The sequence below is a fragment of the Apus apus genome, chromosome 3, assembly GCF_020740795.1.
Source record: "Apus apus isolate bApuApu2 chromosome 3, bApuApu2.pri.cur, whole genome shotgun sequence".
NCBI classification, from domain to species: Eukaryota; Metazoa; Chordata; class Aves; order Apodiformes; family Apodidae; genus Apus; species Apus apus.
Genome location: NC_067284.1, coordinates 44,968,182 through 44,982,640, shown reverse-complemented (window position 1 = coordinate 44,982,640; position 14,459 = coordinate 44,968,182). Strand labels below are relative to the sequence as shown.

The 14,459-nt window shown below is 37.0% G+C and overlaps 1 protein-coding gene across 7 annotated transcripts in view; it reads left to right on the top strand.

Annotated features, from left to right (window-relative positions):
* Positions 1 to 14,459, top strand: part of CCDC88A (coiled-coil domain containing 88A) — a 74,423-nt gene that overhangs the window by 48,848 nt on the left and 11,116 nt on the right. For 4 of the 7 annotated variants that reach the window (XM_051616033.1, XM_051616032.1, XM_051616028.1 and 1 more), the window contains 10 exons: positions 1,019 to 1,160; positions 1,822 to 1,998; positions 2,515 to 2,676; positions 4,897 to 5,174; positions 5,381 to 5,524; positions 6,324 to 6,510; positions 6,871 to 7,016; positions 7,630 to 7,722; positions 7,909 to 8,123; positions 14,323 to 14,406. In XM_051616033.1, coding sequence (XP_051471993.1) covers positions 1,019 to 1,160; positions 1,822 to 1,998; positions 2,515 to 2,676; positions 4,897 to 5,174; positions 5,381 to 5,524; positions 6,324 to 6,510; positions 6,871 to 7,016; positions 7,630 to 7,722; positions 7,909 to 8,123; positions 14,323 to 14,406 — 1,628 coding nt within the window. The remainder of the gene's footprint in view (positions 1 to 1,018; positions 1,161 to 1,821; positions 1,999 to 2,514; positions 2,677 to 4,896; positions 5,175 to 5,380; positions 5,525 to 6,323; positions 6,511 to 6,870; positions 7,017 to 7,629; positions 7,723 to 7,908; positions 8,124 to 14,322; positions 14,407 to 14,459) is intronic. The other 3 variants (XM_051616034.1, XM_051616031.1, XM_051616029.1) reach the window with 1 other exon arrangement.

Below are 14,459 nucleotides of genomic sequence, written 5' to 3'. Positions count from 1 at the left end.
GTCCTCCTACTACATGAAGCTACTGGACAGCTTTCTACTTAATAATTCTCTTAGCATTGGTCTTCTGCTCCAGTTCCTGACTAGATCTAATGCTGTTGTCCATTCAGGAGTCTCTTGCAATGTATTCTGTTCACTAAACTGATAGATTCTTCAGCAGTCAAGATTAAAAGGTGGGGGTATCAGTGATTTGGTTTATTTTATCCTACTGTGGAGAGAAGTGGGATATTTTCCAGATTCAGGATACATGTACAGTGACTGAATGTTTTAAAAGTTATTAGTGAGTGTCGTTTCAGTAATTTCTAAAAAGGCTAATAATTAATTAGAATATCCTGCACTGACAATTTTCAGGAGATACTGTTTTAAACATATATTCTAAATCTGACCACTTCTCTTCCAGGTATGTGGCTTAGGTTTTTTAGTTGCCCTACAATGTTGTAAATATGGTAAAAAATAGAAGCTTTACACATCAGGAGTGGTAACAGTCTTAAAATATCAGCAGCTGGGCTGAGTGAGCAATTTGCACATTCATACATCAAATTAGTTTGCACCTGCGAAGTACTGTATTCCCTCCCCTTCCCTCGTGCCTCCTCCTTGTGAGCTGGCAGGAAATGGAAACTGATGAAAATCTTGCTCTTCAAATACTTCACATTCTAATTTAGTTCAGGTCCCCTCTGGATTCACTGGAGTGGAGCCAGGAGGAAGACTGCTGGCATCACATGCATTCATGATCCAAATAAAGCCAGCACCCTACTGGTGTGGCTGAACATGGCTCTTTGTATGTCTAGTATGTTTTAAAAGAAGGAAGGATTAAAAAATGTTTTTGACTCTCATCTTCTGTTTGGTTTAGGCATAGGACTTTATAATAATACTGAGGTGTCCTCATGTTTTTGAATAGGGTCAGCATTCCAGAATTTTTGAATGTAGTTATGAGACTGCTGTTTCAGAACATTTTAGAATTTGAATACCTCAAATACTTCTTTGAAATACAGACTTCTTTGTGTGTGATGTCATTAATCAGTAGGTACAAGCTTTTGGAGTCAAAATTAGAATCCACACTTAAGAAGTCTCTTGAAATAAAAGAAGAAAAAATTGCTGCTTTGGAGGCTCGTTTAGAAGAATCAACAAATTTAAACCAGCAACTCCGTCAGGAACTTAAAACGGTAAGGAGAACAGCATTTTTTTTTCTGTCAGATTAAATTACTCCTATACCAGCTATTGTTATTTGTACACTTGACCTTTTGTGTAAGACAGCAAAAGATGGGACGGTGTTGGGGTAATGTAAAGCACAACAAAGGTATGATGGCTTTTTAAGATTTCAATAATACGGGTCCAGTGTTGAAAAGACATAAAAAGTTGTTGCTGAGTTTATTTACTGGTCATTGAATATGTCAGGTGGAGAAATAATTTGAAGTTTATTTGATCTGGAATGCCAAAAATAGTAATTTCTTAGTAAGTTGCATTTTCTGATCTATCTTGAACAGCTTCAGTGGGCTGGTAAAAGAGAGAAATACAATGTCCTTGGTTGTTGTACTTCATAAAAGTTGGGGAATACAGTTAAAAGCACTGAAATAGAATAGAAAATGGAGGTGTCTTTCTTTTAGACAAATATTACTGAGAGCCCAAGTGTTTGTGTTTCAGCTGTCACTATCCATCAATTATTTGTAGATAATCTCCCCAAACATACAAGAAGCAAACCTACAAATACAGTAATACGTATATATCCCTTTCTGTTCTTTGAAAAGCTTTATGGTCATGTAATAAAGTAGGATGTAGAAAATGGAAAATTCTAAATCTAATGTAAATTGTCCTAAATAATTTCAGGTGAAAAAGAACTATGAAGCTCTTAAGCAAAGACAAGAAGAGGAAAGAATGGTTCAGAATTCACCTCCAAGAACTGGAGAAGACAATCAATCTGTCAATAAGTGGGAGAAAGAAAATCAGGAAACTACCAGAGAATTACTGAAAGTTAAAGATAGATTAATTGAAGTAGAAAGGAATGTAAGATGTTTTTAATTATTCTGATTTCATTTGCTGTGAGCTGTTCCAGTAATAGAAATGAGAGTATTATTAAGAAAATATGCCATTTACCACCTAGTTTATGTACCAAGCTGAATGGGAGTTAAATATAGTTTATGAAGCAGCTGGATTCTACACTGACAGATGCTGTAAAGCACTTAACCAGTATTTAAAAGGAGATGTGGAAACCTGAATTTGCCCTTTTGAATCCATAGATATCTCTTAAATCCCTCTTATATAATTCTTATTTACATGAGTCATGGAGATTTCTCTACCGTTTCTCCATAAATACAATATTAGTTACCAGTTTCTTCAATCTTAACCTGTAGGGATCATATCAGTGTGTTACTTTGTTATATAAGGTGATTTAGTTTTTTTCCATCCTGTAAATCTCTGCAAAATCATGTTTTGTTTGTTTTGGAGAAATGGGGTTTTTTAGTTGAAGTTCAGTAAACAGCTGTGAACTCATTTTTTTTTTTTTCCCCTTAATGTTTGAAGAATGCCACACTGCAGGCAGAGAAGCAAGCACTGAAGACACAATTAAAGCAGCTTGAGACACAGAATAGCAATCTGCAGGCTCAGATTCTTGCACTTCAGAGACAGACTGTTTCTCTACAGGAACAAAATACTACTCTACAAACTCAAAATGCCAAGCTGCAGGTAATATTTTCCTACTTTGCTTTCAAAAAATTACAGTTTTTTTCAGATGAAGGCTTTAAAGCTAATGGAAAAGTATTGTAAATCATACTTCATTTCTGGTACAGAGAAGGAAAAGAAAGTAATGTGCAAACAATCTGCACTAAGAGCAATGAATATTTTGTTTACTCTTGAATAATAACATTTCTAGAAGTTTGTTTTCATCCCTTATGTTTGTCCAGTTTAAACTCTTGCCTTTATACTTAGGAGTAGATTCTCTTATTCAGACTTCTAGAATTTTTAAAAAACTTCTTCTTAATTAGGTCAAGGAAGTAGTGTGTCCAGAGACTCAAAACATCAGTATTTTGTCTGTTTTAAACAGTTTTAAAAAAATAATAAATAAAAGCCATACCTAGGAGGAAAGTCAGTAAGTACATAAGATTTGAAAAAATCCCAACAAACAAAACATTGAAAACTGCATAAATATGTGAATATTGAATTCACATTATTCAGAGGGAAAAATATGTAATATATGACCATGAAAATTATAAAATTGATCACCCACAGAGTCTTACAGCTCTTAGGGCTGAAATTCAGATGTTATTCTCCGTGCTTTACAGGGTCATTAAATACATTTTTTTAAATTATTTTTTTCTCTCTCTCTGATAAATACTTTTGTTAGTGGATCTAAGCCTTTTTGGAGCTCTAAGGATCAAAACTATTGAAAGAGGGAATACAGAATCCACAGTTAAAAAGAAATAGTAAACAATATGAGAAATTATGAATGGTGGAAATTAAAGAGTGAAGGAGTCCTTTAAACAAATAGTGCATTTTGTGAATGCCTCAAGTTAGCATCCTGTTTGTTTCTGGAAAGCAGAACACGATTGTACCACAGATGGACTTTCTATCTGCCACATGGAAATCAAATTAGTGCACAGTCCTCCCCTTTGTGGCTGATGAGCCTGTGAATAAAACAGAGCATTTGTGCACACACAGTATCTCATCCAGTTGTTAAAAATTAGTACATGTGGGCATGAAAATGCACCATTTTAAAGATGAGGATATATCTCTGGGATTCAGAACTCTAGAGTTTTGTAATACCATTTGTCAAAAAAACCCCACAGGAATATCTATGTAGTTCCTTTTTTGCTTCATGAATCCACAACAGCATAGGCCTTTCCTATCTGATAAATCTGTAGAATTGAGTAACTGGAGATATTTGAAAGTATTGAGACAGAGAGTTGAGAGGAGGAGCGTTTTCTACCTTTCAATTTATTTATTTTACTTTTTTCATGGTGAATCTCACCAAATAATGATTTTTGCCTGGAGCGACTGAATGATGTTACACCCAACAAGACTGAGAAAGGGAGTTCCTTTCCTTCCTTGAAAATGCAGCTGTTTTGCGCACAGCTTCAGGGAAGTTGCAAGACAACTCTCCATCGACTTTAAATCAAAGTGAAAGGTGAAATATGTTCATAAAAATACAGGTGATTAACTATTAGCTAAATCTGAAGTGCACACTAAGCTGATCTACGTGGACTATGTCAAAACTGTTCTTAGGCAACTGTAATTCAGCCATTCCTTCTGATACCCCTAAGGAACATAGAAGAAAGGATTTCTTAAATGCTAACTGGGAATTCTGAACTAAATAAAACTGGGGATCCAGTCTGGGAAGTTCCATAGGATACAGATGCCATCAGACATTACTTCATTTCCAGTGAAAGGTTCAGCTTTCTCATCTGTAACAAAGAATGCTGCAGTCCCAACAGAAAGGGATTTGTTCCTTAGTAACAGTGTGCACTGGAGTGATAGATTTTTATTTTCTTTTTCCTTAATAGGTACCCTGAGGGTATGAGAAGCCTCAGTAGTTTGTTTTTAATCTCTTGAATAGGAAAGAGAAGGAAACGAGACTAATCTAGGTCAGATGATAGGCATGTTAGGTGTCATCAGTTCTATAAGGTATCCAAGGACTAGATTAGGCGAATATCTCCAGAGGCACACAGAGTAAAGTTGTTCTTTGTTTGTTTTCAATCTCTCTAGTGCTGAAGGCTTTAATGTTTTAATGGACATTTGAATTGGAATTATGTTTTGGAATATAAGAACAAAAAGTATTTTCTTTGATGGTGTTCAGGTAATGGAATAGCTAGAAGGTTGCTCAAGAAATTTTCTAATAGGAGGAGACAGAGAAAATAATCCAGACTATGAAATTTATTTGCAACTCTTGTTACATGTTTATGACTGCAGGTTGAAAATTCCACCCTTAATTCTCAAAGTACATCTCTAATGAATCAGAATGCACAGCTGTTGATCCAGCAGTCTGCTTTAGAAAATGAAAACGAGTGTGTGCTCAAGGAACGGGAGGATCTGAAATCCTTGTATGATTCACTTCTCAAAGATCATGAAAAACTGGAACACCTGCATGAACGCCAAGCTTCTGAGTATGAATCCCTGATTGCTAAACATGGAAGTCTTAAATCTGCACACAAAAATCTGGAAGTGGAGCATAAGGACCTAGAAGATAGGTAAATACTAATATGCGTTAGTAAACTGAGTGTCTGCTATACCTGAGCAAAAAGCAAAAACTGGTGTATAATTAGTATGAATAAGATTAATTTTACTTAAAGATAACATTAAGATCTTCAAGCTTTAAAAGATCACCTTTTAAAAAAATTCCATATTTTCTTGTCATTCCAAACCAAGAAACTCAAATGTGATTTTTTGTTTGCAGGTACAATCAATTGCTGAAACAGAAAGTGCAGCTGGAAGAATTGGATAAAGTACTCAAGGTAGAACAGGAGAAAATGCTGCAGCAAAATGAAGAACATGAAACTGTAGCAGCAGAGTATAAAAAACTCTGTGATGAAAATGAAAGGTAAAGCAAGAGTCTGATGTGTGTATTAGTAGAGCTCTGAGCACTTGCCAGTACAGTCTAAACAAGTAGTCTATCCTCTCACATTCCTTAATACCTGATGTGGCAATTAAGGACACTTGACGATCCATACCTTATCATCCATACCTTAGAGCACCTCCACTCTTGCTGGTCTGCAAAAGTCATTGTAGAAAAACTGAACTGAGGGAAAAGAAAGCCAAAGCCACAAAAAAAACTATATCCTGAAATACTGAGGTATAACTTGCCATACATAGTCGGGTTTAATAGTCATATTTGCATAGCGTGGTATTTTCCCTCTCAAAAAAAGGTATTAAGATTTTGTCATCTGGCAAAGAGGCTCACAATTAAATGCCTCCTATATTTGTTGTTGTTAGAGGAGGATTAGTAGGGACATAGGGAGCCCAAGACATCATATCTGCAGCCTCCATGTCAAAGTTTGGATCATTCCTATTTCCTTGCTATTTTGTGTTGGCAAGAAATTTTAGCAATTTTGTTAGATTCTTGTATTTTGAAAAGTGTCATCTTAAAACAAGTTGTGATGTCTACATATAGAAATCCTGCTTTATTTTTAAATGTGGGGAACCTGGAGTGTTTGGCTTGAAAGCAGAATGCCTACCTCAGAAAATCAGACTAAGAGATGACTTTCCTACGCTAAGAAATATTTATATATATTCCAGGGAGTAGTATAGAGCCCTGAAAATTTCATGCTTCGGAGGTAATTTGGGTCATGAATAAGCTTCCTTTATCTGCATGTATTCTTTATGGCGTCTTTTAATTCCAGGCTTACTCATACATACAGTCAGCTCTTGAGAGAGAATGAAGTTCTCCAAACTGATCATAAGAATTTAAAAACATTATTGAACAATTCCAAACTAGAACAAACACGATTAGAAGCAGAGTTTTCTAAACTCAAAGAACAGTACCAACAACTGGATATTACATCAACAAAGCTAAATAATCAATGTGAGGTAGGTGAGAATTATGCTATTTCATGACTGATAATATTGTAATATTTATAGAATTGTATTTGTAGATTGATATAATCAAGTGCTTGAGAATTAGTCATTGGTTTATAGATAATAAACTTGGTCTGAAGACAAATTAATTTGCTTGTACAAGCAATAAAAAACCTGACTTGTGTTCGGTAAACTGTTTTAAGTTATTTAAAGCATCAAAGAGGTTTTTATCAGTTGAGTCGTGATTTAGTTGTTTTCTGTTTGATTTTGACTATCAGAATCCTTTGTAGACCTAAATTTTCTCTATAATCTCATCTGTGTGTAAAATATGCTCACATATATATGCATGTACCATTTCATTTATTTTAACAGCTGCTTAGCCAGCTTAAAGGAAATCTGGAGGAGGAAAACAGACATCTACTAGATCAAATTCAGACATTAATGCTACAGAATAGAACACTACTTGAGCAGAATATGGAAAGCAAGGATCTCTTCCATGTAGAGCAAAGGCAGTACATGTGAGTTTTTAAAACAATGAAATTACTGTGATTAGGGCAGTTAACACTACCTGTATTTTTTTAAAAGGTTCTGTTTCATATAGAAATTAATGTGTGTGCTATTTCTGAAGTGTTTCCCTTTTTAAAATAAAAAATTAAATTCTATATCAAAAGCAGATGAACTACGAACATTTTCAGTTCTGAAGGATCAGTGCCTAAGTGTTCATCACTAACAATGCAAATGAGGAATAAAAACGTCATTTATTCCTCATTTTAGTAGAAGCAAAGTTCCTGGGCTTGTAATCTGAAAACTTCTTTATTGAATTTGAGAGACGAGAAAATGTGCTCATCTGAATGAGTCTGTTAAGAGTCTATATGCACTTTATTATTATTATTTTAAAAAGGAGGAAATTCTGTTGTGTAATAAAGGCAAATGGGATTTTTTTCAATGTTATATTTTAGTGCTAAAAACACTGCTTGTTTGCTGTATCTTTTTTGATTTAAAAAAAAAAATACATAAGAATTCCTCATGAAGAGTGACAACTTTCAGATAACAGGTATCTAAAGGAATATGCGACTCACACATTATATATACATTTTTAAAGCATACTTTATCATTCATTTCTATTTACAGTGACAAGCTAAATGAATTAAGGCGACAGAAAGAGAAATTGGAGGAGAAGATAATGGATCAGTATAAATTTTATGAACCATCTCCACCAAGAAGGTACTTAGGAACGTTATATAAAAATAGACACAAATCTAAAATATGACATACCTATTCTGTTCCAGCTGATCAAGATTTTGTTAAACCTCAGGGGAGCAGAATCATGTCTGTGTTCTTGCATACAAATGAGGAAAAGTCTGAAGGCATAAGTAATGTATTACAAATGTACTGTATTATTGATAACAGAAGGGGCAACTGGATCACTCTTAAAATGAGAAAGCTGATAAAATCTAAGAAGGATGTGAATCGGGAACGTTTGAAGTCTGTGACCCTTACGCCGACCCGTTCAGAGTCCAGTGAAGGATTTCTTCAGCTGCCCCACCAGGACAGTCAGGATAGTTCCTCTGTGGGTTCCAACTCTCTTGAAGATGGTCAGACCTTGGGGACCAAGAAGAGTAGTAGTGAGTACTGCAAAACATTTGTTTCTTTTTATAATCCTTGGCTAAACACTCTTTTTTATATGATTAAAAATTAAGGGGTACTCAGAAAAGGCTGTGTGCTTTGCAAGATTTTTTCTTAAGTCTTTAGGAATGAAGCCTTAATTAATTTATTAATGACAGATTTATACTGACTTCTTGCATATGCCTTGAGTGTTTGGGCAGGAACTAGTTTTTAGCATTTCAGTAGCTTTAAATCTAAATGTTAAAATACATTTACAGTGCTTGGGTAAGATGAACCAGGCACTGTTACCAGTCAGAAAAGCAGAATTTTGCATAGAATGTCAGATGTCACCACTGGAACCCTATTTTGTTTCTCCCGCTTGTCCCAGCATGAATCCTTCCCTTTGTCTTGGAAGTGCTTTCCAAGCTGTAGCTGTGCTAACATCCTTTAGTTGCTGAGAAGATTCTCTGTCTGAAGGTGTTGCCCCTGCATCTCACAATACGAAGAATGAAGAATTTTGATAATACTTGAATATGTAATAGGAAGAGATAATGTAGAGACATGAACTGTTAAGATGATGTGAATCATTACTGATCCTAAAGATTAGAGTGAAGTGGCTGAGAGGGAGACTGAGGAGGGTTACAGAAGTGTGTATACATCAAATATTCCAGGCACAATTTGCTAACCTTGAAAGAGCCTGACAGCCATCATGTCAGGATGCCCACAGTATACAAAACCAAACTCTGTGCAGAATTGACATTTATTATTTATATTTTTGTTACCTGCTCTTGGTATAAATCATAAACTGCCCAATTTCCCACAACTGGAGAAATAATATTACAGCCAAGTTATCGAGTTGTAATGATTCTGTGTAATAGCTATGCACCAAAAGCATTTTGGCTGTCCATGTAAAAGCATCAGAATGCATGTGCATTAAAATTCACTTACAGTCTTCGCAATACTTTTGTAAAAATGTTAATGTTTCAAAAGACAGCAGATCTATACTCTGGTTTTTGTGCCAGCTATGAATTTGCTGTGTCAGAAATGACTGAAGTTGTTATGATGAATTTTTTTCTTCTGTGCTTATTGCAGATGCTTAGTTAAAGTTAAAAACATCTAAAAACACTATTTCAGGGAGACTTAAAATCAGATTTCCAATTTTTTTAATACTAACTGAAAAAGATATTAAGGATATACTTTAGCATTTTCATTGCTAACTTGACAATTTGGAAAGCTGAGCATTTATTTGGCATAAGGGTCTGTTAAGGTTCAAAAAGAGTGCTTTTGACTTTTGAAAACAGCAACTGTTGCTTTTACATATAAACCGGAAGCCTTGTGGAATTCCAGAGTGACTGAAGGGATAGTTGGATGTGTTTGCAAGTGTGTTGTTTAAAGCACGAGTATGCACGCTTTGGTTCAGATCATCTGCATCTGTGTCAACAATTTCATCTTCTGGAAGGGCTCTTTTATGTGACAGTTTTCTTTGCATGGCACTTGGGACCTTGTAGTGTGCAGTTACCCTCCTCGTGGAGCCACAGTTGGAGTTACGGTGGCTCATCCTCAAAAGAGGTTTGAAGTTGTTCAGACCTCATTAATTTTCTACTTTATGGGCCTTGCTCATGTTCCCCTTAATCCCAGTGTATTTATCCACAAACTGGAAGCATTGATCTAATTCTGGATCCTAAGCTTCCTCCATTACATGTCACCATGGGAACCACAGTTTTTGGTAGAATTTGGATGACTTTGTGCCAATTCAATGCTGACAATCTTACTGAGACTCTTAATGAGTTTGCATCTCACAAAGAAAGTATCTCGGTGTGAGAAGTACTGGTAATGGTGCACATTTTGCAGTTTATTTCTTCTTCTTTTAGAATGACTGTAAATCCTAAATATCAAGATACTGTGGCTCCTTTTCTTTAAGAAATGTCCTAGCAGTAGCAGCTTCCACTGAAAGAAGCTACAAGAAAGAAAACCTGTAAGCTGCTGCCTGTCTATGCAAAAGCTCAGATGTTGTAGCTTTCCACACTGGTTGAAGGCCATTTGGGGTATGGGAAAGATGGGTTCTGTTTCAGTCTGATCTCGGGCCTCTGGGAATGGCAGTGGTTGCATAGTGGTTTGCATAGAAAATCCAAGGCTGGCAAGTGGATTTTATTTTTTTTTTTTTCCTGTGGAAAAGAAAAACAAGTTACTTTTGCTTGCTTCCCCTTTAGCCTTTTCAGATTATTAAAAACATCCCAAGGAATTAAGGCTATATTAGTAAGTCTGTCATTTTTAAATAGTAGCAGTAGCAAACACATCATATCATAGTGGAAGTAAAAAGTAGTATATTTGGCTTCATTTTCTTTTGCCAGAACATCTAGATGTTGGCGTAACATTTTCTTGTATGCATGAGCAAAATTACTTGAGGATGTGAATACTAACCATACAGAATTTCCCAGCATATTTCTGGCAAACAGTAGGATTAGGAAATGGGAGACTTCCTGATCAGTGGTGGAATTCTGCAATGCTCGTCCTTCATTCTCAGCTCAGAAAGCAAGAACTTGTCCATAGAAAACTGAAAAGAGAAAGAAAAGTTAATTAACTACAGGCCACTCAGTCTCACCTCTGCACCCAGCAAGATCATGGAACAGATCCTCCTGGAAAATCTGCCAAGGCACATGGAAATAAGGAGGTGATGGGTGACAGCCAACATGGCTTCACTAAGGGCGAATCATGCCTGACCCATTTTGGTGGCTTTCTATGACAAGGCTACAGAGACAGTGGATGGTGGCAGAGCAACCGATGTCATCTACCTGGATTTGTGCAAGGCATCTGACACTGTCCCACATGACATCTTGGTCTCAAAACTTACAAGACATGGATTTGACAGATGGACCACTCAGTGGATAAGTAATTGGCTGGATGGCTGCACCCAGAGAGTTATGGCCAATAGTTCAGTGCCCCAGTGAAGGCAAGTAATGAGTGGTGTTCCTCAGGGGGCAGTACTGGGACCTGTGCTGCTTACCATCTTTGCTCGAGACATGGACAGTGGTATTGAGTGTATCCTCAGCAAGTTTGTTGACGGTACCAAGCTGTGTGGAGTAGTTAGCACTCTAGAGGGAAGGGATGCCATCCAGAGGGACCTCAGTAGGCTGGAGAGGTGGGCCAGTGCCAAACTCATGAAGTTCAGTAAGGCCAAGTGCAAGGGTCTGCACCTGGGTCGGCAGGTACAAATACAGGCTTGAGAGAAAAATGGCTAGAAAGCAGTCTTGAGGAAAAGGACTTGGGGGTGGTTAGTAGATGAGAAGCTCGACCTTAGCGGCCAGTGTGTGCTGGAGCACACAGGACCAACCTTATCCTGGGCTGCATCAAAAGCAGTATGGCCAGCAGGGCCAGGGAGGTAATTCAGCCCCTCTGCCCTTGTGAGACCCCACATGGAGTACTGCCAACAACTCTGGAGCCCTCAGCACAGGAAAGACATGGAGCTGTTGGAGAGGGTCCAGAGAAGGGCCATGAAGGTGATCAAAGGTCTGGAGCACCTCTACTATGAAAACAGGCTGAGAGGGTTGGGGCTGTTCAGCCTGGGAAGAGAAGGCTTCAGGCAGACCTTATAGCAGCCTTCTGGTACCTGAAAGGGGCCTACAGAAAAGCTGGGGGGGGGGGCTTTTCACCAGAGAGGGCACTGATAGGACAAGGGGTAATGGTTTTAAACTGAAAGACAGGAGATTTAGATTAGACATCTGGAAGAAATTCTTCACCATGAGGGTAGTAAGATGCTGGAATAGTTTGCCCAGGGAAGTTGTGGATGGCGCCTCCCTGGAGGTGTTTAAGGCCAGGTTGGCTTTGTGCAGCCTGGGTTAGTGTGAGGTGTCCCTGCTCACAGCTGGGAGTTTGGAACCTGATAATCTTTAAGGTCTCTTCCAACCTTAACCAATCTACAATTCTATGATTTTTAAAGTCTGCTGGAATAAAAGCTAAAGCTGCCTATGCTAAACTTTGTGGCATCCTGTTTGTTTCAGCTGCAGCTCTGCCATTCCAGTATTTTTTTGCAAGACATTTATTTAGTCATATTCTGTGCAGATATTACTTATGTAGTCTATCAAGCAGGCTGCATTTTGCCAAAGGACAAGTTTGAATGTATGATTTCCAGGAAATCAGGGGTTGCAGTGGTCAGGTCTGGTACAGTTGCCAAGAGCCATAAATCAGTCTTTTTGGAGGTGATCTGTGTTAGTGAACAGTTAGTGGACTTAATGAAGAGAGATCAGTTATCTTGTCTATAAAGGGTTATGGAAGTTACAAAAGAATCCTGCTCCACCATGATGACAAAAAGTAATAGAACAGAATCACCTCTCTGGTTTGCCACTGGTGTCAAAACTGATTAGTTATTTACCTGCTAGAAAACTAGTCTGCCTCATATTCCTTTGGCAGGGAGGTATTCAAAGCTGTGTGTTTTATATTCTACTAGATAGAGAACATACATGTTTACAGGGGATTTAGCAGCATTTCTGCTTTTGTTGAGCCAGCCAGCATCTATGTTTATGTTGGTTTTGAATTATTTCCTCAGGTTCTACAGGAGAAGGAATGCTTTATTGATATGGAAAAAAAAAGAAAACCAACACATGGTTATTTTGAAGTACCTACAAGTATATTTACAGAATAAAAAGAATCTGTATACTTAGGTAGTGAATAATTCAGAGGTGAAATGGTAATTAGTGTAGTCATGTTTTATGTAGGTAGCACATGTGCCTTTTTCTCCCTGTTCTTCCGCAGGACCTGACACAAGAGGGTGCTTGCTGTCCCCCTCCAGTCAAGCTAGAGTTTTATTCTGCTGCTGTGAAAACTTTTGTGCTTGTTTTTGGCACTCCTGGCTGTGCCAGTCACGCATTCCTTGGAAGCTGTAAAATATGTTTAATAGTAAACTTCTTCCTTGTGAGTGCAAACACAGAATAACATGATGGAGAGGGAGGTTTCTTTCTCTTTCAAGGTAGTTCATGTGCACTTGTAAATGTATATATGTGCTGCTGAATAAAATAGAAAGTGCTGTATAACAAGCTGATGGTTGAGCAGAATACCAAAACAAATGACAAAGCAAGTGTCCCAAAAGTGACTTCAGAGAGATAAAACAAGCAGATCTTGGGCTGACAGACTGGACTGCACTGCTTTGAGAGCTCAATAAATAAGAACTTTTTGGTAATTTCATGATGCATTTCTGCCTGGATCTTTACAGGCTGGTTGTTTGCATGTGGCTTCTATATGCTTGGCAGTCAGCTGGCACATTCATCTGATGCTTCCAAATGCAGGTGTCTGCCAGTAATCAGTTACTAATGCAGAACAGCTGAAGCTAAGAACCAGATTAACTTGTGATTTCTCACCCCTTCATCTTTTAATACTATTTGTAATTTTAACTCTGTTTCCTGATCTGTATCTCAGTGTTCTGCTAACCCTCCCAAAATGTTACAGCAACACTCACATTTGGATATTTGCTGTTTTGTTTGGGTTGGGTTTTTTTAAATCTTGGGTATTTTTGCAGCTAAAAAATTTGGTCTATACCATTACAACCAATAAATATTGACTTTATTTTTCTGATTACAGATTTGAAGTGGATTATTGCAGTAAAATACTAAAATCACTGCACACCAACAGTAGATTGAACATAAGGTCCATATAATTTTTCTACAGGACAGTAGATGCACAAAATTATTAGCACAAAATGTAACAAAAGAATACTGATAATAGATTGTGTTCTACTAGAGATGCAGGGCATAATGTTACAAAAGTTATTCTCAACAGATAATGATATGAACTTGTTTTAAACTAGGAGTTATACTTAGAGTTGCTTTCATTTTAAGCATTTTTTTGCTTCACATTTTTCTTTATGCTCAAGAAATGTTATTTTTCGCAGTGAAAAATATATAATAATCAATTTCTGTAATAATCTGCAAAAAAGTTACATTTATTTTTTCAGTAGCTTGACAGAACTTTCAAACTAATACACTTCATTATTTTCAGTGCATTCTGAGTATATGAAAGTTTTCATAGTGTAGTTTCATATTTCAGTGTAGTTTTCATATTTCATTATCACACGGAAGCATGAGAATGATAGTTTTTAGCATAGCATACATAGCTTAAACTCAGACATTCATTTCTGTCCTTAGTTTCAACATTTAACTTCCATCTGTTCTTCTCCCTTTTTTCTTTCATTTCCCTGTTTCCGTTTTTCCTCATGCTATGACATAAAAGTGGTTGCACTGAAAAGACTGCCCTTTTTGAGGAACAGACCGAAGGAAAAAGACAAAATGAAGGCCTTCTACCGTCGCTCCATGTGTAAGACTTTATGACAGTTCAGCTTCTTTTCAATGGCTACACTGGCTTCCATT